This window comes from Lampris incognitus, chromosome 10 (assembly GCF_029633865.1).
Source record: "Lampris incognitus isolate fLamInc1 chromosome 10, fLamInc1.hap2, whole genome shotgun sequence".
NCBI classification, from domain to species: domain Eukaryota; kingdom Metazoa; phylum Chordata; class Actinopteri; order Lampriformes; family Lampridae; genus Lampris; species Lampris incognitus.
Genome location: NC_079220.1, coordinates 10,081,121 through 10,103,981, shown reverse-complemented (window position 1 = coordinate 10,103,981; position 22,861 = coordinate 10,081,121). Strand labels below are relative to the sequence as shown.

The following is a 22,861-nucleotide window of genomic DNA, read 5'->3' as shown; positions in this document are numbered from 1 at the left end:
ACTCTTGCAGAGTGAAAGCGTGGCACGAACAGTCAAATAACTTTACAAATGGAGCCTTTTCATAGTTTTTCCTCTATTTGCTGTCAGAAGCAGTTGGAAACGCTACCTTGAACAGAGTTCACGATGTGCAGGGGTTGATGGGGGGGGGGGTGCAAGGAGGTGCCATCAATCTCATTAAACGAATTGACCAAAACCGAGCCTTTGCAAAACTGCCATCTCCCTTCCCACCCCTTTTTTGTTTAATGCCACTATGTGATGTGTTTTAACCAAGACACTTTAGTATGGATAAAGAATCCCCCCCCTTTTCTACCCAGTTGCACCTGGCCGATTACCCCACTCTTCCGAGCCATCCTGGTCACTGCGCCACCCCTTCTGCTGAGCCGGGGAGGGCTGTAGACTACCACGTCTCCTCCGATACAAGTGGAGTCGCCAGCCACTTCTTTCCCCTGACGGTGAGGAGTTTCATTAGGGGGATGTAGCGCGTGGGAGGATCAAGCTATTCCCTCCAGTTCCCCCTCCCCCCTGAACAGACGCTCCGACCGACCAGAGGAGGTGCTAGTGGAGCAAACAGGACACGTACCCACATCTGGCTTCCAACCCGCAGACACGGCCAATTGTGTCTGTAGGGACGCCCGACCTCGCCGGAGATAACACCGGGATTCGAACTGGCGATCCCCGTGTTGGTCATATCAAGAAATTAAAATCACTTCAATTTAACATGCAGCACGTTTTTTTTTTTTTGGCTTGAAGTTCATGAAGGGTATATAGGCGTCCGGGTAGCGTAGCGGTCTATTGCTGCGTTGCCTACCAACACAGGACTCTTGGGTTCAAATCCCCGTGTTGCCTCCGGCTTCGTCAGGCGTCCCTACAGACACAATTGGCCGTGTCTGCGGGAGGGAAGACGGATGCGAGTATGCGTCGTGGTCACCACACTAGCGCCTCCTCTGGTCGGTCGGGGGGCCTGTTCAGGGGGGTGGGGGAACTGGGGGGGAGTAGCATGATCCTCCCACGTGCTACATCCAGCGACAAGCAGCGACTGGGAGGGCTCAGAAGAGTGGGGTAATTGGCCGGGTACAATTGGGGAGAAAAAATGAAGAGCATATAATGTTCCGTGGAAATTGTAGTGAATGAATATTGTAATTAATTCATAACCGTCAAGAGTGCGGGTTTAGAATTACTAAACAATCTAAGCCGGGTTACAATGAAAACAACAGGGGAGTCTTAACACAAAACTGAACCACGAGACCAGAGAAATTATTTAGTTATTTCTTTTGGTAACCTCTCAAATAGAGTTTAATACACTTGGAGTAAGAAAATCTCTCACGGGTAAGAATATGTAGGCCTGTCGTCACAGTTTGAAAGGCGACTGTGATCATTGCGAGGGTCTGAGGACAGGATGTTGTGTTGCTGTAAAGCCCCTTGAGGCAAATTTGTAATTTGTGATATTGGGCTATACAAATAAAATTGACTTAAGCCCACCACCACCATTAGCCCAACACCAAGACGGTTGTCCCCATCAGATCCCACCTTTCCCCTTAATTTTATTTTTTTTTACGAATCCACTACTGTGGGACGGTGGATGTGTGGTCTGTGCTTCAGTGTTCGCTTGACAGATCTTTTTCACTTCCCCGAAAGTGACAAATGGTTTCTTCGCAGGGTTGTTTCACTGCACTGTGCCAGCCCAAACATTTTCACAGGCTACAACATTTGGGGAATAGCTAGCTTGAGCTGGACGGGGCTAGCAGCAGGTTAGTGTTACCGCCGTTCTCCCTTTCTCTAAATGATCCGACCGCGTCCATAGATCTCCGCGAGGTCTTTTCCAAACGACAGGATCGGTAACCCGAAGACCCCAAAGCCACTCTGCCCATCCCTCCGTCCACCCGGTTTAGCGCTCTGGGATTAAACCTAAACAGCCTGATTGCTGCCTTCTCCTCAGGTGACAAGACCCGGGCTACGTGACATCAGTTAGGGCCCTCTCTATTTATTGTTCAACTCACCCAACCATCCCGCTTTGCTGTTCTTGGACAGGAAACGCAGCGCTGTGCCAGCGCAGTCAGGAGGAAGTCTGCTTTCATTCGCCAATCCTCGCCCCCTCCACCCCATCCCAAACACCCCCACGTCAACAAAATGTCGGTTCAAACATTCGCTAAATAGATGGAGGTTTGGAGAAAAATAGCCGGACTGCACCGCCGGTAGAGCCCCTGCATCCCCAGCGGCAGCGTGGAATGCCTCATGCTTTATTTCCCAGATTAACGACTTCACCCCTCATCAAGCGCAGTGTAAACATGGCTCTTGGAGCACCACAGCACACACACACACACACCCCACCCCCTACTGACACACACACATGCACGCACACTGGCCCTAATGGTTTGTTTTATTCCCGCTCCCCTCATCCGTTCGGCAGTATAAGCCTTTAGCCTTGGGAGCTCACAGAAGTGAAACTGGCTCACGGTACGCTGCACTGCCACCCCCCCCCCAACCTCTTTACAACTCTTCACGTCCACAGGCCTCCAATGTATGTGGAAATTAATTGATATTTCCAGTTTGAACACACTGAGGCACACACACACACACACTCCATCCCTCCTCCCTACATGTTAAGTGTGTGAGGTTCTGATCTGAACTTGGTGATGCTGCGTGTGATGAGTGTGCTTGGCCCTGTCTTCGACCAGCTTCTGCAAGATGGAACACATTTTCAGTCTGGGATTTGATCTAAAAGAAAACAACAACCCTGTGTCTCAGTCAGTGTGATAACTTGCCACGATAACGCCATCCTGGTCAGAATTCACAGCTGGAGTCGCACTTGTGATGACGCCAGATAGCAAACTAACACGCACGGTAGAGCAGCACAAATGACCAGAATGGTTATTTTATCATTTGTGTTCTTTGTCAACTGTATTAACAGAAGATGACATTTTAAGTTATCAGACACACTAACATTAGCGTCCACCAGGCGTCTCTGCCGTCCACTGAGTGTGACAGGATGTTATGTAAAATGCATCACTCCCTGCGTTGACGCTTTTGCACAGGGCGATGTGATGGGTCTAGTGCAGTAGTTACGAGGGAAGATGTATGCTTGCTTCCTGCCTGCTTTTCTAACCTCTTGCTTACAGCCGCTGTCTAGCCCTTGTGGTGAACAAGGAAGCAGTCCGGTGCGTAAGCCTTCCCCCGCCAGTACATAGCATCTCCTTCCCCAAGACTCTTGCCAGGCCTCTTCGTGGCCACACACGGTAACTGGGCGCCTTGGGGCCTCGGGCTAACTTGGTAGGGGATCTCAGAGCTGCAGTGGTCCCCAGAGGCTGTTCATGGCCAACCACTGCCCCGCTGCCTTGTGGGAAGTCTGCCGAGACAAAGGCTAGGGGAGCACACCCTGAGAGAAAAGCAACGTGTTTGGCGGCACACATTAGGCAGTTCTCCGACAGTCTGGCAGCCTCCTGAAGTCATGATGGGTGACTGGTCGTCCTGGGTATAAGCCCTTGCCACCAGGACCAACCTGTTACGGCAAAGACAGTGCTACTGAGGACTACGCAACCCCTGTAGCACACTAAAAACTTCCTTGCGTAGGTCTCCACCTCTGACCATGGTGATGGTGTACACCAGTGATTACAATAAGCTGTAGCGAAGGCTCTCCGATTAAGCGGAAAGTGTTGTTGCATCTCAAACAGCCCGATTACAACATTAATTACAATTAAAAGTTAATATTTTACCATAAAAACTATCACCATGGTGCTTCAAGTTATAATTTATAGGATGAAAAAAATTTGATAAGCAAATGAACTGCACTCTCGATAAAATTCTAGATCACTATTAAAAAAACATGTATTTACATTATAAAGAGAAGTGCCAGAAAAAGATTTGTGAAATTAAAGATTTGTGAAATTCTTTGGGACATGGCATCTTGAAAAAGGTTGGCTACATATGGTTTTGACTAAGCAACCAAACCCCAATAAAGTTAGATGTCATACACTGATGAGCCAAAACATTATGACCACCTGCCCAACATGCAGTTGGTCCTCTGTGTGGTGCTAAAATAGCACCGACCCGCCGAGGCATGAACTTTACAAGAACCCTGAAGGTATGTTGTTGTATCTGTCACCAAAACATTAGCAGCAGATCCTCCAAGTCCTGTAAGCTGCGAGGTGGAGCTGCCATGGATCGAACTTGTGGGTCCAGCACATACCACAGGTGCTCAATCAGATTGAGATCTGGAGAACTTGGAGGCCAGCATAACATCTTGAACACTTCATCATGTTCCTCAAACCATTCCCAAACAATGCATGCAGTGTGGAAGGGTGCATTATCCTGCTGAAAGAGGCCACTGCCATCAGGGAATATCCTCGCCATAAAGGGATGTACCTGGTCTGCAACGACGTTTAGGGAGGTGGCACGTGTCAAATTGATGTCCACATGAATGGCTGGAACCAGGGTTTCCCAGCAGAACATTGACCCAGAGCATCACACTGCCTCCACCGGCTTGTCATCTTCCCACAGTGCATCCTGGTGCCATCACTTCCCCAGGTGAATGGCGCGAACGTACACAGCCAAACATGTAATCTAAAAAAAAACAAGAAAGAAATGGGACTCATCAGACCAGGCGACCTTCTTCCACTGCTTCAAGGTCCAGTTCCAACCCTCAAATACCCACTGTTGCTGCTTTTGACGGTGGACAGGGGTCATCATGGGTACTCTGATCAGGCTCCATACGGAGCAGGGTGTGATACACTGTGTGTTTTTACATATTCCTCCCGTAACCATCATTAACATTTTCTGTGACTTGTGCCACAGTAGACCTTCTGTCGGTTCAGACCAGATGGGATAGCCTTTGTGCCCTCGTGCATTGATGAGCCTTGGGCGCCCAACACCCTGTTGCTGGTTTGTGGTTTGCCCTTCCTTGGACCACTGTCAGTAGGTACTCACTACTGCTGACCAGAAGCACCCCACAAGCCTTGCTGTTTCAGAAATGTTCTGACCCAGTCATCTGGCCATAACAATTTGGCCCCCGTCAAAGTTGCTCAGGTCTTTACTCCTGCCCATTTCTCCTGCATCCAACACATTGACCACAAGAACTGATTGTTCACTTACCATCTAATCTACCCAGACCTTAACATGTGCCCTTGTTTGGAGCTGATCAATGTTGTTCGGTTCACCTGTGAGTGGTCATAATGTTTTGGCTCATCAGTGTATATTACAAGTCAATCTAAGTATACTGCTGATGATAAAAACCAAAAGCTGTAGTAACTGAATAAAACTAACTGTTCCGCCACAGTTAGTTTCAGACCAACAAAACTATGTTGTGACGAGACACAAAGTCGGTGAATGTTATGTACAGGGAGGGACAGCGGGTGACTTAATGTTGGATTTTATGTTTCAGAGTTGTTTTTTATGGACCCGCCCTATATTAAAAACTAATTTGTTAAAGCTTTAAAAGATGATGTCCACAGAAGCCGGATTAAATTTCTGTTTTGAGCAGTTTTGGTAGGCAAACATTTTCCCTATCTACTGTGTGCCACTGCAGCCAAAACCTTATTCAGTTTAAGAAATACTGTTGATTGAATCTAAAATATAACTCCATGACATCATTGTTTTTATTTTGAGCTGTTTTTTTGTTTCAATGAAGATTTTATTGTATGTGTGGTTTTCATAAAAATCGTATTGCAAAAAGTCCAATCTTGTTCGGTACGCAAAGGAGGCAGATGCCAAAATCTCCAAATGACAAAGTTCTTATGCCGCGAATTTAGTGGAAAACTTATTCCATAGATGTTATATTGTATTTAATAAGCGACCGCTAATATTCAAGAAGCTCCGTGAGTTAACAGCATCCAACTCCAGCCTTCCTTGGACCACTTCAAGTGCTTTTCAAATTACTCTGCTGGTATATAAAACCCGTGCAGGCCTAACAGTGAGGCTGGGCCTCCACTTCAAACACTGGCTTCATGGTAAACGCTGGCAAAGCACGGGCGTAGAGCGAAATTCTCACATTAAACGTGCAATCGTCCCAACTAACAGCTCAAACGCACTTTGATGTGCGTTCCACTCTTCCATTAATGGGAAACATTATTCTGTGCCTGTGTTTGCTTGCAGCCCTTTGCCAAAAAGGCTTTACATTGGAAACTCAATCTGAAGAACACACAGTTTGTCTGCACCGGATCAAAAAATTACAGAGAACACAAAAAAAAAACTGCCCAGGAAAGCCCCGAGGCTCGAGCATGCATGAGGGAATGCATGCACAGGCGCACACATATGCACGCACGCAAACACACATACGTGCACAGATGAATGTACCATTCCACATACAAGTTCGGGTTCAAAAACATGCAAACAATGGACAGATGTTGTGCGATGAGATTGAAATCCTATATTTAATCAAGTTATTTACTCTTATCCATGCCTGCCAGAGCAGCACTAATGAAGAATCCTATGGCCATCACGAGTGTAGAGAAGCAGTGTAATTTGTTTGAGGTTTTGTGCTGGTGCAAGGCCCAGTTCCCATTTGTGATGATCTGGGAGGAAAGCGCAGTCTCTCCTAATGTGAATGATTTCTCACCAGGCTTTCGAACTTGGATTACCTTTTTGTTTATTGTATGGAACAAACGATGTTGTCAGCGGCGGGTACGCCAGAAACACAGTAATTTGAAAGCTGATATTTGTTTTGTAACAGTGTGGCTCTTGTAAACTTTCATCTATTAGGACTCGCAAGGGTGTAAAACAAAAACTGTATTTCGAACCATGAGTTGTTTATTCTCAAGTCAGATTGATAATGCTCGCCTTGCTTTCATTTCACTCCCTCACAGCATGCGATTGCCATCCAGTGGGAGCAGCTGGGAAGACCTGCAACCAGACCACAGGCCAGTGTCCCTGCAAGGATGGTGTGACAGGCATCACCTGTAACCGCTGTGCCAAAGGCTACCAGCAGAGCCGCTCTCCAATCGCCCCCTGCATAAGTAAATCCTGCTTCTACAGCCCCTTGTGTAAAAATTGCTTGGTCCAAACCACCCCCCCCCCCCACACACACACACACTTTTCTCCCCAATTGTACCTGGCCAATCACCCTGCTCTCTGAGCTGTCCCGGTCGCTGCTCCACCCCCTCTGCCGATCTGGGGAGGGCTGTAGACTACCACATGCCTCCTTCGATACATGTGGAGTCGCCAGCTGCTTCTTTTAACCTGACAGTGAGGAGTTTCACCAGGGGGACGTAGTGCGTGGGAGGATCAAGCTGTCTCCCCCGAACAGGCGCCCTGACTGACCAGAGGAGGCGCTAGTGCAGCGACCAAGACACAACATATCCACATTCGGCTTTCCACCTGCAGACACGGCCAACTGTGTCTGTGGGGATACCTGACCAAGCCGGAGGTAACACGGGGATTCGAACCGGCGATCCCCGTGTTGGTAGGCAACGGAATAGACTGCCACACTACTCGGACGCCAGGTCCAAACCATTTTGACCCTCACTGAAACATACTAACTTCATAACCATGTCCTGCTTCCATTGCATCAACACTAACGGTGAAATTTGGCCGTACATCTGATGGGGAAGGTTTTCTGCACAAAACTAATTTTCATCTAAACCAAAACCTATTGACAGAGTCCAGCATTGCACTGTAATCTACATACAGCGGCATGTCGTATAAACCATACAAGCTGCCCACCCATAGCAGCCGAGGCCGTGGTCCAACTTTAGATAAGCGCCCTGCGCCGGCAGTGGTCAGTGCTGATAAGTCCTTCACAAAAAGACCTGAAAAGGGATGGTTGCTATGCATGAATCTGCGGCACACACTCGTTTCATTTTATTATTTTCAACAGATATTTGGTGATTAAAACCAGAGCTCAGATAAACAGACCATTACTGCTAACCTAACGTGGCCTTGTGTGCCGTCAACACTGTTAACCGTCCATCTCTCAATGAATCCCCAGCGCCGGTCCGGCGAATGATAACTGATATGTTTATTGGCTGTATCTGCTGCTCACAGATTCAAGCCCCTTGGCAGTAATCACCAATGGTACACAGAAACCGGGATGGCTAGCTAGCCACTGCTAATGCTAGCACCATCAAATTGCTGGCTGGCATGACCAGATAAGATAACAATGATGTCTAGAGGGGACAAATTGAAGACAGTTGCAATTGTCCACCATGCTAGATTATTTGATTTTGGGCTGACATTTCTGATAAGGTTGTACGTGGAAATTTAACAAGGCCTCTGTTAAACAAGTGATACGCTTGGCAAGGATCCAAAAGCCATAATTTAAACCCGTGAACCTGCCGGAATAGGATTTCCTTCGTTTTGCCGCGGAAGCGACAAATGCCGTGTAAAAGGCTGGGGGAACTGGCGGTTTTCAATTTTGAGATGAAAACATTTGCCTTCTTAATACATCTGTGTTTTATTTCCAAGATATTAAATCGTTGTCATATCTAACCGTTAACACCCCGCCCGCTACAATATGAACATGGCCGGCAGCCCCTTGCTCTCCGCAGCTCAGCAAAACAACACCGTGGAAGCAGACGTAAGCGGAGCGCTAATGGGAAACTCACTATTCCACCACACGTTTTTCAATTCGTCCCTGCCTGTGTGTCCAAAAAACAAAATCCCACATTATTAGCAACACAACCCATTAAGACCACCCCGGCGTGCATTTCACAGATGCTGCAAGCTTTATTTATGCCCAGAGGAAAACAGTCAGGAAATTGAGTTTCACATTTTTGTTTTGTTTTTTTTACAAAGATGTGACCATCACATAGGACCGACGTTTGACGGCGTGCATCCGAGTATGATGGCGGTGTGAAATGTCTGTTTCCCTCTCTTTGTCACAGAGATCCCGGTTGCGTCTCCTACAGCGACGTACACCAGCTCCGAGGAGCCCTCGGGTGAGTCATACATGGCAGATGCTCTGCCTAATTCTAAGTTGTGTTTCCCCTTTGCCGTACGGCACAATTTGCCACAAAATCAGCAAAAAACCCCACCTGTTTATGAGACGAGATGTTTTTATGCTTATGTTTAGTGGGTTTTTTTTTTTTTTTACCTCAACTTCGCAAATTAGTCATTTGTGCCTCTCTGTGCGTATTTATGCGGTGCATTTTATCACAGTGAATGTTTTATCACTATGCATGTGTAAACACGGTGCAAATACACAGCCGTGGCTCGCCGTATTGTAAACATACTCAACTATGTATGAACTCTTAGTTAAGTGCGTGTTTTACCCACCTCTCCCGGGTCACGTTCCAAGTTTTAAGAACTTAACGTGTGTCAGTGAGCGGGAACTCCACATATTTGCTCTGCGCTCCCTTTGGCCTCGCTGCCTGTATTCCCAGTTTGGCGAGCAGCCTCCCCGGGGTATCGGCCCTAATCTGATTACATGCTTCATTTGCACCAGTTTGTTTTTCAATCGAGGCAGGCCGTGCTGGGACTGAAGCCCTGACCTTGCTCACTTATTTACACCCTGGTGTTCTGCGTTACCGTTCTTGCCACCCTCCTGATTGGAGATAACAATGCTGGAGTAATTTACCTGCATCTCTCATCTTATTTGCATCCTTGCATGTAAAGGTTAGTCTTGTTTGTCATTTAGGCCGTAAAGGCCACCACGGACTATATGATTGTGACCATCTTGATTGTATATCATGTTGTATGACGGGAAAAATATTGTATGACAGGTAAAATATCGATACGTCTCCCTGCCAGACTGTGGGAGTTGAATGGGACTACCGTCAACTGACAGCAAGCCATGTGCTAGGATGTCGTTACCCCCCCCCCCCTTTTCTCCCCAATTTTATCCAGCCAATTACCCCACTCTTCTAAGCCATCCTGGTCGTTGATCGACCTTCTCTGCTGATCCGGGGAGGGCTGTAGATTACCACGTCTCCTCCGATACATATGGAGTCGCCAGCCGCTTCTTTTCACCTGACAGTGAGGAGTTTTGCCAGGGGGACGTAGCGCGTGGGAGGATCATGCTACCCCCCCCCTCCCCAAACAGGCACCCCGACTGACCAAAGGTGCTAGTGCAGCGACAAGGACACATACCCACATCCAGCTTCCCACGCAGACATGGCCAATCGTGTCTGTAAGGATGCCCGCTAACACGAGGATTCGAACCGGCAATCCCCGCGTTGGCAGGCAACGGAATAGACCGCCACACCACCCGGATGTCATCCTTTTTTATTGGTCACCCACCAGGACGGTGTTGTGGCTGTAGTTTCTATCGCCACACTATATGATCATGGCTCTGTCGGCTGTCCTTAACCCTGTCTCACTGAATGACCCGAGACAGCTGATGGTTGTTCGCAATGAGCAATTTTGTCCACGAATGAAAAAAAATGGCCTGGGACAGCCCTGAGATGGCCAAAGTTGTACCACAAGCAAAGAGTTGGTCTCTAAACCTGCCGCCTCATCTGGTTTGTTTTTAGGATCAGTTTCCATCTGAGTCACAACGCAGATTCTAAAACGGATAAGCAATGTCAACTTTGATCATTAGCGCCCTCTGTAACTGACAAAGTGGCGCCACTCATTTCATTGAACTCCATTGTGGGCTCTGTTGCCGGCCATAGTGGCTGCCTGAACTGTGTGTGTGTGTGGGGATTGGATCCCTGTCAGCAGCCCCACACACACACCACCCTCCAAATTAGGAGTACTGCAGTCCCCTAGGGACCCGGCAGAATGAAGGTGGGACCGCTGGAGAGGCCACACAAAGAGGGCGTTTGTCCTCTCAGCGGGAGACTGGACTGTAATGAGAGTTGTGGATGTGATGGCCCAGCACTGGGATTGTGCTGTGGGGCTAATGGGAAATGCCAGCTATCAAAGGGAGGTACGATGAAGGCCCCTAGGGGCCAGTAGAATACAAAGGGGGCTCCCGCCCTCGCCACTTCATTTACATGGAAATCAGGCGTGGCCGATATGGACTCGTCAAATTCATTTACTTTGGGATTTCCCTTTTTTTTTTTTATGTCTCCCGCCACCCCCTAAAAGCTGCCAGGCATTTCACCAGAAATGTTTTCTCCACATACATGCACTCATTCCCCATCCCCCGCCATCACCCCGAACCACCATTCTCTTTTTTCTTTTTTTTTTTTTGAGGGGGGAGGAGGGAGCGTTTTTTTTTCTTACTTCATCGTTGCCCAGGCAACCTCATTCACACTGAGCATAAAGGAAAAGAAAAGAGAGGACTGGACAGAGGGCTGGAAGAAATAATGAAGTTTGTCCATATTCAGGCAAGCTGAAAGGTCCCCCCGCTCTCAACTGCTCCCTCCTTTCTCCTCTGACTGCCCAACCCAGCTTTCCCACCCCCCCCCCACCCCTAAGAAAAGAGCACAAGGCTTATTGCTTTGCAAAGGGGGAGGTGTGTGTGTGTGTGTGTGTGTGGGGAGGGCAACACTAGGAGATGATCTGGTTCCAATTTGTGCCAGTCATTGAAAAGTAGAGGGAAGAAACGATTTCAAATTTCAATTTGGCCCGTGGTCCCACCACCAGCTTCTTCTTTACAAAAGGTACCTGGCACTGGGACAACATGACACCAGCGGCCATCGATAAAGGCCTTTGACATGACTGCGAGCCCAGGTCGCCGCCCTCCTGTGTCAAACGGACAGCCCTGCATCCCTGGACCATTAATCAAACTGTAATTTTGGGAGGGTCTTTTTTTTTCTGGCTGCACTTCTGCGGCATACTCTTCTCAGAGTTGATGAAAAAAAACTGGCCTAAGCCAGAGTGTTCCCTTTCTCTTCTTGTGTGGGTGAGGTGCTGCAACAGCGGGGGATGTTTTTTGGTTGGCCACCAGCTAATTTTCCCTGTGTGACCCTCTTTTGTGCCAGAGTGACCTCTCCTGCCTGGAGAGCTGACACAATGCATGCCAGGAGCAGGGCAGCAGACCAGAGAGGAGACTTTGGGAGGGATAGAGTGGAAGTGTGTTGATAGACACAGGAGGATCCATGTAAGCCTTAATCTGTTTCACAGTGGCACTTCGAGGAGGAACAGACTCTTCGAGACCTCGAGGGCATAAAAGAGCATGACACGAGGGACCACATGTGAAGCAGACTAGCCTAGTCCAGGGTTTACTACGCCACATTTCAATCAGGACAACCTGCAAATTTGAAATATATATTTTAGAGCGCAACATACGATCTGCCGTATGCAGACGGCACCTAGAATGCACTAAAACTATCAATAACACAGACCTCCAATCCCCCTTTATAGTCCATAGAGCAGATCCAAACAGGTGGCAGGTGGGGTGGCTATGGTTGAGCGGTAATGAAGCGGGCACAACAGCAGCAGCATAGGCATACATGAGAAGAAGTACAACCGGTTACCTCACGTCAATCTAAGCCACATTTTCCTATTGCTGGGAGTCAAACCGAGTGTTGGGTAACCGAATCTTTTAAAGTGGCTCAGTACTGAGCAAGCTCACATCAGTCGACTGCTGCGTACCAAGCTGCAATGTAATCCTTCGGGACAATAGTACTTGCCAAATAACATGCGCCGAAAGAGCTCTTTTTTTTTGGCACAGAGTGTTTATGAGAGGAGTCTAAGGAGCCTTAGACACCATTCCAATCATGGAATTGTTTAGATATCAACCCAGTTCTAACCCGGCGCAGAAGTCTCGCTCTGTAATCCCACAAGGAGCGAGCTGTTGCAGCAAGACACTTCCACTGTTGTCTTCCTGCAACAGTTGGAGAAAAGTGCAAAAAAAGGTCTCTCCCCGTGCTGACTGACAGTATTGAGATTGTCTTTTGGAAGATGTTTTCAGACACTTTTCAGAATATTCTGAGTCTGTTAGTGCCAAGAGCGCTTTCAGAGGACTTTATTTGGCGAGCACTATCGCCTTGAAGGATGACATCGCAGCTTGTCACACAGCAGTTGGCTGACACTACCGTGCTCAATACTGAATCAGTTTAAAAGATTCTACTACCCATCACTCGGTTTGATCGTTAAAGATCGGAAAATAGGGCTTCAGTTGAAAAATACCAGAATTTTCCTTTAAACAAGGCCAATTGTGGTTTGTGTATTGTTAAAACACGGTTCAATATGTGGATGAGGTCAACTAGATTAGCAGTCAGTGAGAGTTTCAGTTGACCTTGCTGTGTTTTCATTTGGTAGCAAAGATGACACATACCTGCAAATTGCGTTTCACAATGCGAAGTGAATGAAAGTAATTAGAGGAAGTCAGAAGCCATCATAAGGTATGACTGCATTCAAATTTTTATATTACAATTTCTCTGTTTCTGTGTTCTTCTGTTCTCTCTCTTTCTCTCGCTCTTATTTATCTTCAGACTGTGAATCTCACTGCAAAGCATCCAAGGGAAAGATGAAGGTCACCATGAAGAAGTACTGTAAGAAAGACTATGGTGAGTCCAACAGGAAATGGAATGATTGCTGCATGATGGCAGCCAGCAGTCAAGGGGTCAGATGTCTGTATTAATCCTATGCCAGGGCCAGTCCACACCCTAGTCCCCCTCTTGGGGTTTGCTGGGCCACTGCAGATGGCTTACTCACACTTCCAGGATTAAAATCACAGCCTCAAAGGAGAAACCGCTGATAGGCAGCCAGTCAGATATAGAGGTAGCGCCGGTTTCTGGGAACTGTAACAGGAAATCAGAACAAATTTTTATATGTTCTGAAGGCCATGTTCGAAACGAGCGAGGGTACAATTGAGCCTGGGCCAAAATTGGAGTCACACCTCCACAAATGTTCAAATATACCCGGTGTGCAAGCCGTACAAGTGCAAAAATGTCATGGATTTCCCACGGTAAGCTGCACTGGTTATACACAATCTATTGCCATGTAAATATTACGTATTTACAACATTTATGGTAATGATAAGAGGCAAATGTAGCCCCCAGCACAGATTCCAAAGTTTACTCTTTATTGATATATAAAAAGTGACAAAGACCCAGATTCAGATAAATGACAAAAAGGGGAGTTTTTTTCCTCCTTGAGGGCATCGCTGCTGATTGGAGCTCAACGCTTCTCACCAGCAAATCAGATCACTGGGATCCCTATCAAAGCAGAGGATCAGAGGGATTGGCTGGTTTCTTGCCTCCACTAATGTCTTCTGTTGCCCTGTTTGTTGATTATACCATACCACCTATAGAGAGCTGAATACTCGCTCGAGATGAGAAGTAGGCCTAACATGAGCATATCAGCCTGGGAAGTGGAATCATAAACTATAAATAAAACCTTCATGACTCAGTGGATCAGTTATGGCATATCTACAGACTGTCTGTAGCCGTGTGATGAATGTGTCGTGAATGTGTCATGTAATGTTAATCGCTATCATAAAGTGTGTGTATGTGCATTTAGGTGTGTGATGATCGTGGTCATCTTTCGAGAGCGCTACGTCACAAAGCCAGGGCTCTGATCCCAAGCCACAGAAGGTTTCCACAAATGTTGTCCCCTAAACACAGTGCAGTGCCCACAGAATGTTGAATCAATTCATTTGGACACAACGTTTACTGGGGGAAACGTTTCATCACTCATCTAAGTGACCTCTTCAGGCTCAACTGACTGTCCATTGTAACTCTATTTAATGCTCACAGCAATTTGCATATGAAACCGATCATTGTCTTCCGTCATTATGCCACTGTATCGTTTATAAGGGTGGGGATACCTGCAGTTCTGAATCGCCACCTTGCCGTGGTGGAGAAGCTTGCGTGTACTAATGATCCCAGAGCTGTCCGGAGCTTGGCTCCTGGTAGGGTCACCCAAGGCACATAGGTCAAGGGGGAGGTTCCAGACGAAGCGCGATCCAACAAAGACCTCAGTGGCGGAACTGGTGGAAGATGTCTCCAGGTCACAACAACAGTGAAGGCAGATGAAGTCTGCAACAGAGGGTGATCCCTAATCGTCTTGTTTCGCCATGCCTTTGGACTCCAGCCACACCCTGCCAAGGAACGTGTGGTGGCTGCAGGTGCATCAGCCACTCCATGTAAAAAGCTGTCACGCACAGGCGTCCTCCCATTATGCAGCTCCAGGATCGGCCTCTACGACCACCTGAGGACCCAGAGGGAGGACGGTCATACTCGACCCCAAGTGACCACCGATGATGATGATGATGATGATGATGAATGCTGTCGCCTTCCCTGTCCCTGCACTGCAAACCCCTGGCAAGCCTTCCATCTTATGAAGGCATCATGGTTCCTCATTGTGAATGGCTGGTCTATGCAGAAGTATGGTGGATGTGCACCCCGGTGGTTATAGATACAGGGATAGACATATAGATATCGATATGGATATAGATTATCTGCAGATAGATGAATATATAGATAGGTAAATACATGTAGGTAGATAGGGTGGTGGATAGATGAATAGATAGATGTAGGAAAAAGGATGGATGGATGAAAGAATGAAGCCGAAAGGGTAGATAGGACAAGCCAAAAAGGGGTGGGTAGGATAATCCAAAACTCACACAAATCACTTTTATTAAATACTAGGGAGAACAGGGTGCAGCTGAAATACATCTGTTTTAATGTGGTGTCAGATAGAGAAAGATCGTTTTGCAGAATTTGAAATGACATCTAAACCCTCACTGTAAACACCAGTGGGACGTAACATAGTTTTGTTTTTCAAGGCAGAGTATTTCTAACAAGTTCAATAGACATGATGGCTTGAGGCGAAAGGAAAAAGTGACGGTTTGATGTTTCCATGATCAACGATACTGGACCAATATCTATCATGCTGAAACTTCAAACTCTAACACTGGAACTCCGTCATACCTACAAGTCCCATATAAGACAGGGGGAGTGTGCAGTACCTCTGTATCTCGAACACATAGGCCGCCGTCAGAAATATACGTTTTCATTTCATTATCCCGCCGTGTAGCCCTGCATTTTCCCATGTGGCAAATTATCCTCTCCTCAGTCCGGATTTTCCACACCATTAATCATGGCAATTTAATGGTAGATCTGCTATCAGTGGACCCACATCTGCAAACCACAGAACAAATCTCCACAGCCGCAGTGAGAAAACACTTCGGGCAGATCCAATGCTTTCGACTTGGAGAAAACACAGTATGGTCTCCTCTCAGCCAAGGCTCCCCACATATCCTCTTAAAAGACAGTATGAGTGCTCTTGTACGCCGAGCTTGATATAAAGCCTCCATTTGTTTTTGCTGAAAATATGCCTGGTATTTTCCAGCACCAATCTGCCCAGAGTTTACCAGCATAGAGCTCGTCCTGATACTGATAGTTAAAAGTAATTTTGTGTACCCATCAGCTGAAGGAAGGATTTATTAGCCATTAACCGTGATGAAGCCTATCCAGCACCCCCTTTGTCATGCCCCTGCAGAGCTGTCTGAGTTGTCTCTCGTTCATAACTGTCCATCAATCAGTCATCGAGACATCACTTCAGATTCTCTGAACAGCAGCCAGTGTAGACTTGGCCATATATATACACACACACACACAAACGTATTTATCTACTTTCTCTTATTCATTGTTATGGAGCATTTTAACAATTCAAGCCAGTTGTTTTCTTTTACCTGGAAACTGAAACGCAGCCATTGATCACATTTGCGTTGACTTTAATCTTCATCGTCACATACTAGACAAGGCCCAGTGTCTATAAATCAGTCAAGCAGATCCATACAAAGCAGGCGGTCCCAGTTGGTTTTCTCTGAAGTTGATGGGGGGGGGGGGGGGGGGAGAAAAAGAAATCATGGGAGCAGATGATCCCGCCCTTGCCACGCAGAGGCTGTATGGCAGACATCTTTGCTTAGGATGCATTCCCTTCGCCTCTGTCTAATTCATTTCTCAGGCCTGTCACAAGGCCTTTGTGGGGCTTCAGAATCTCTCTGTTCTTCTACAACCCCCTCCCCTCCATCAAACCCCCACCCCCAACCCCATCTCCCCATGTGTGAGTGGTGGTGTGTGCCCCTGGGGGTCGCGGGAAGGGGCCCCCTGTTTAAACACAGTTGTGCACTCTGCCGCCTCTGAGCATTCCACGGGGCACAAACAGGTGGTAAATTAGGCAGACGCTGACGGATTGCCACCCTGGATAGAAAGAAATATGTTGTGTTTATTCTTTTTTTTTTGGTTGTTTTTCATCGCTACCCTGGGCTACGGAGACGATGTACGCAAAGGGGTTATAGTCCCTCCCCCTCATGACACACACACACACACACACACACACAAGCACTCCCACCCTCTCCCTGCCACTGCCACCAGGAGGACAATGAATCAAAGGGCCGCGTGTCTACCGACGCTCTGGGACAGCACTCAAAGGGTAGGGCCTCCCGGTCTTGTAACCCGTGCCTCCTCAGGCCACCCCTCTGTGTTCACCCTAGTACTGCATGTCCCCAGTCGCTCAGCTGATAACAAGGGGGGGGGGGCTAAGTGTTTTAATTAAGCATGCTTAAAGGTTATTAGTCCACACTTGTTAGTCGCATGACCCAGCACTCTGCCCACAGAGGAGGAAACTTGGCCCTCCAGGAGCCCAAGTTGGCATCACTGTGAAACTGCAGGTCCTCCTCCCTCTCTGTTCTCTAACTTCTTATTGCCTCATGCTTAATTACACACTCTTTCTGTCGATGTCTTTGTCTTACAATCTGCTCGCTCTCTCTTTCTCTCTCTCTCTCTCTCTATCGATCTATATATATAAAATCTTTCACACTATCTTGCTACTCTATGTGTCTGTCTTTTCCCCCACCGTCACCCTCATTAGATGGTGTCAGCCATGCAGATGTACTACACTGAAAGAACAGAATCATTTTAGCGGGCGTCCGGGTAGCATGGCGGTCTATTCCGTTGCCTACCAACACGGGGATCGCCAATTCGAATCCCCGTGTTACCTCCAGCTTGGCCGGGCGTCCCTACAGACACAATTGGCCGTGTCTGCATGTGGGAAGCCAGATGTGGGTATGCGTCCTGGTCGCTGCACAGAATAGTTTTCAGACTTTTCCATTGCTCATCTTCTTTTAATATCGCAGATTAGCTTCACCCTTTCTCCAGCTTACTTGGAGCAGTAAGAGATGTGTGCATTTGTGCATGTTGGCATAATCTGTGCTTAATGAAAGCTACTATCCTCAGGATTTACCTGCAAACAAATCTCGGTTTTTGATAGCTCTTATCGTTAATGCATTTAAGGTTAGTAAAAGGGCACGCTATCAGTGAGGAAGAATGAGAGCGAGAGCGTTAAACCCCTTTCACACATGCGGCGCAAGCTGTAAATCCTTCCAGAAGTTTTCTGTGTCAGGGTCATGTGTGATACGGGAGTCAATATTCTGGAAAAGTTGTCCATTTTCATGTGCGCGTGGTTCAGGGTCTATTTTTGTGGGACCCGTGGATCATCCGCGGTACTAGGGATCTCCGCATTTCGGGAAAATATTCCAGAATGACTATTGTATGCACAAAATTATCACTTCAAGCATGCAAACGGTAATGCCAATCTTGCGCAAGTCCCTGTTAGGGGAGCGAGCGAGTCAAAGACAAGGAAGGCATCCGCCACTCGCTCAAGGCAGGCATTAGCCTGAAGCGGGAGACTTATTTGCAAACAAGCAAAATGGAGAAAATGTTTAAAATGTCCGGAAATTGGACTAACCTAGAAATAACAGATCTACTTTAAGTCTGTGCAGAGGATGACATCAATGCCGTAGTCCACAATAAAATAAAAGACATCCTGCAGGAGCAGGAAGTAACAAGGCGGAGGGCACCGACATGTCATAAGTGAACAAACGCTATCCAGAAATCAAACGGACAGAAGCGGTATGTGTGAAGAGGGGAAACTACCAGCGGTGGGGGGGAAAAGTTATCCCGACAATGTTGTGGAATATGTGTGTGAAAGGGGCTTTTAAGAGACGGACACCATCAGAGAGACTGATGCTGTAACCAAGCCTGGTCTGTTGTCTGCAACACAGCAGCTCGCTCCGTCGCCACTGAGAGCAATCCAAAGAGAAGAGTGCTATCTCCACAGGATTCTCACGCTGAGCACTTGGATAGGAGTCTGGGAGCAAAACCCCGGATAGCTGATGAGGTCGAAACACATCCCGACTCTCCTGGAACCTTCTCTGTGGCTGGGAAGACAAATAGCGGCCCCTCCCTCCCCCACACACACCCTTTATGTGTCTGGATGAAGGAGTGGGCTGCAGCCCAGAGACACATTGTTAATGAATGGCAGCACTGTGAGAGCTTGCTCTACTCAATCCAACGGGCCTCCTTTCTTCTGAAAATTGTGTGCAATTTGCTCACACCAGGCACCCTTCCTACACACATATGGAAACACACACACACACACACACACGCGCGCGCACGCACACACACACACACAGACAAACTCCCTGCTCCAGCCATAGGGCACAATTGATGAGTGACGCAAGCAAAAGATCAGGAAGACAAGGAAAGGTCCAACTTCCTGTGCCTTTCAAACAAAATTCAAAGCCTCATTTTATATGAAATTTACTTGGCTGATCAAAGCTAACAGTATATATAGATATATATCTATATATCTATATATTTGTCTATATATATATCTATATATCCGTTTGCCGTTGTGTCTCTCTCTCTCTCTCTCTCTCTCTCTCTCTCTCTCTCTCTCTCTCGCTACATATATATATATATATATATATATATATATATATATCCGTTTGCCTGTGTGTGTGTCTCTCTCTCTCTCTCTCTCTCTCTCTCTCTCTCTCTCTCTCTCTCTCTCTCTCTCTCTACATACATATACATATATACACACACACACACACACACACACACACATATATATATATATATTTGTCTATATATATATCTATATATCCGTTTGCCTGTGTGTGTGTGTGTCTCTCTCTCTCTCTCTACATATATATATATATATATAGATATAGATATATATATATATATATATATATATCCGTTTGCCTGTGTAAAAGTGTTGTGTATACATGCATGGGTGTGCTGCGATAGGTGTTGCGTGCATAGCACAATAACAGGCAACGTTTTACTGGTTCTAAAACAACAGCAAACAAAACGTAAATTGAATTTAGATAAAAATAAGCAAAGAATTAATCAGTCATGGGTTTCGTCATGTTTAGTATAAAAGCTTAGAGTGAATGTAAGCACCTGGAATACCCTTGAAAGTGTAGTTGTGCGTGTGTGTGTGTGTGTGTGTGCGTGTGTGCGCGTGTGTGTCTGTGCACATGTATCTCTGCATGTTCAGGCCTCATCTGCATTCTCTGCTTGGGAGTTAATAGCGCATTCTTAGCTAAACCACCTCATCTCAAACAGATTATCTTCTCCAATGAGCTGTTCGCCCTTTGCTGCAGTCAGAGACGAGGGGTAATTGCTGGTTCGTGTGACAGAGCGCTCCACGCAGGGGAGCTTCTGCAAATGGGGCTTTTCTTCAGTCCCAGTACGAAAAAATATTTGCCAGAAAATGGGTTACAATGGTTGCCAGCCTCATCTCGGTTTAGCCTGAGGTTGCCATCGCCCACATGTTGAGACGCCCGCTTTTCACCTGACAGACCAGTTGGAAAGGATTTGTTTCAGAAGTTTTATCGTTAACAGATGTGGTATTTTTCTATAAAATTAATTTCACATTGGATTTTTTTTTTTTTTATAGAATGCAACCCATTACCCCAGAACCTTGCATCTTGGCAGCCTTCCTTGACCCCCGCCTTGCCAGTTAAAGGCGAGACATGTCGGGGGATATGTCATTAGTCAAACACTACTGTCCATCACAGGGTGGCGCTCATTCAAATCTGCTCCCCCTGGGGAATCATTGTCTCCGCCCTAAGAGCGCTATGGCAACTGTTGCTGTAATAAGAAGCATGCTTGACAACACAACAAGGAGAGGTCAGAGGTCAGGGTAGAGAGGAGGGACCAATGATAGCGGTCCGCACATAGTGGGGTCAGCGATCGCTGGATTACATTGGAACACAGCAGCGTTTAATCAAACCTCTTGTGAAATTAAACATTTATGACTCCTTTAAGCTGATCTGAACACCAATTATAATCCAGATTTGGCCCCGATGACTGATGTTCAAGATCGGGGGAGAGTCTGCACCGGTCCGTGCAAAATAACGCGACTCACCGTGGACAGTCGGCACATGTTACCTGGTACCGCGCGGGGTTTTAAGATTCAAATTGCTCGCCTCCGATTTGGGCCCTTCGACCAGGCGGAGAAGTCACAATATTATCACACGCGTTTGATTTTTAAGACTGGAATGCGGACAAGCCGAAGCTCGTCGGCAAGTGTGTGCAGCTCTATGACCGCGACTGTGCTTGTCTACGACTATAATCTGCGAAAGTCAGTTGTGAAATGCCAAGTTATTTTTCCCCAGACAGTTAGGACTTGAAAAGTCTTCTGGTGAGTTCCCGGCTTAAGGTTCACACCCAAACTATTGGGAAAGACAAAAGGGAGCTGGAAGCCCAGAATCTGTTATAGAACTGTTCTACTTCACAGTGTATGAACATGCTGTGTTAATTTTTTTTTTTTTTTACACAAACTGGATCTTGGCAGATGGATGTTCTGTTTTGATGTTTTCGTCTCATGCCTGCCTTTTCCCTTTTCTCCTCCAACCAGCCGTCCAAGTGCACGTTCTAAAAGGCGACAAGGCCGGCGAGTGGTGGAAGTTCACCGTCAACATTATATCCGTCTACAAGCAAGGTGAGCACCGCATCCGCCGCGGGGACCAGCTGCTATGGGTGCGTGCCAAAGACGTGGCTTGCAAATGCCCCAAGATTAAGCCCGGGAGGAAATACCTGCTGCTGGGCACGGACGACGACTCTCCCGGGCAGAGCGGTGTGGTGGCGGACAAGGGAAGCCTGCTCATCCCGTGGAAGGACCTGTGGGGTCGCAGGCTCAGGAAGTTCCAACAGCGTGACAAGAGGGGGAAGTGCTAAGGAGAAACGAATGAGAGAGAGAGAGAAAGAGAGAGGGAGAGAGAGAGAGCGTTAAAAGAGAAAGCGATTGAGGGATGGATGGATGGAGGTGGAACAACACCTCCAGCCCGAGACACACGGGAAGTACGGGATGAAAAGGAAAAGAACAAACCAGAAGGATGAAACATGGAGAGAGACAGGTGGAAAGTAAGAGAGGGAGAGAGAGAGAGAGCGAACGAGAGGGAGGAGGAAAAGACTGAGCGCTGCTACTTTGAGTGGGAGCAAAAGGAGATTTAGTGTTTTTTAGGAACTTTTGTGAAGGATCTCGTTCTACAGTTGTCCTATTTGTGATTGTCTTTTCAAGGTTTGCTCTTTTGTTGAATTGCAGAGTTTGCACCTAATGTTACACATATGTCAACCTCCTGACAGTTGTACTCATGACGCAGTTGTACTTAAAAAAGAAAAGTTCCCTTGTTCGTTTGACTCAAAGTAAATCATCTACTGTATCATACTTCTGTGTTTTTAAAGGCTCTGTTCCTACTGTAAAGTGTTTTTCTCATAAGCTGAAACACGACAGCATGGCATTAGGGAATATCACTCATGTACCATGAAAGGGGATCTCCTGCACCTTGCCAAGCAATGTCCCAATAAACCGTGCAAACAGCCCATAGTGTTAATTAATCAAATTGGTCATTAAAAAAAAGAAAAGAAAAAAAAGAAAAAAAAACAGATTTTACTGTGGTCCCAATCCTAGTATCGTTAAGAGCTGGAGAATGTGAAAGGGGGAGAAAAAAACCCATCAGGTGTCGTTTATCTGAGAGCTTCTTGCTCATGTAAGTGTTACTCAATACAATACAGTTCATGTTGTGTGAATCCACATCAAAGTGCCATATTGATAATCTTATACTGTATAATGAATACTGTTATATTGATATTGCAAACATGCCTCGATCCGTGCTTATCTATAGATAATATGTTGTGGTTGTGACCTCTGCAATGTAAAGTTACCATACCGTATGAGCATACATAGACATTATTTTCCATAGATGATGCCGTAGCATCCGCTAGAGGTAGAGTAGACG

General features: G+C 46.8%; 1 protein-coding gene across 1 annotated transcript in view; it reads left to right on the top strand.

Moving 5' to 3' along the window:
* Positions 1 to 21,800, top strand: part of ntn1b (netrin 1b) — a 44,908-nt gene extending 23,108 nt beyond the window's left edge. The window contains 4 exon segments of the mRNA XM_056288003.1: positions 6,795 to 6,944; positions 8,811 to 8,864; positions 13,251 to 13,325; positions 21,481 to 21,800. Of these exon segments, the coding sequence (XP_056143978.1) occupies positions 6,795 to 6,944; positions 8,811 to 8,864; positions 13,251 to 13,325; positions 21,481 to 21,800 (599 nt within the window).
* The last annotated feature ends 1,061 nt before the right edge of the window (positions 21,801 to 22,861 follow it).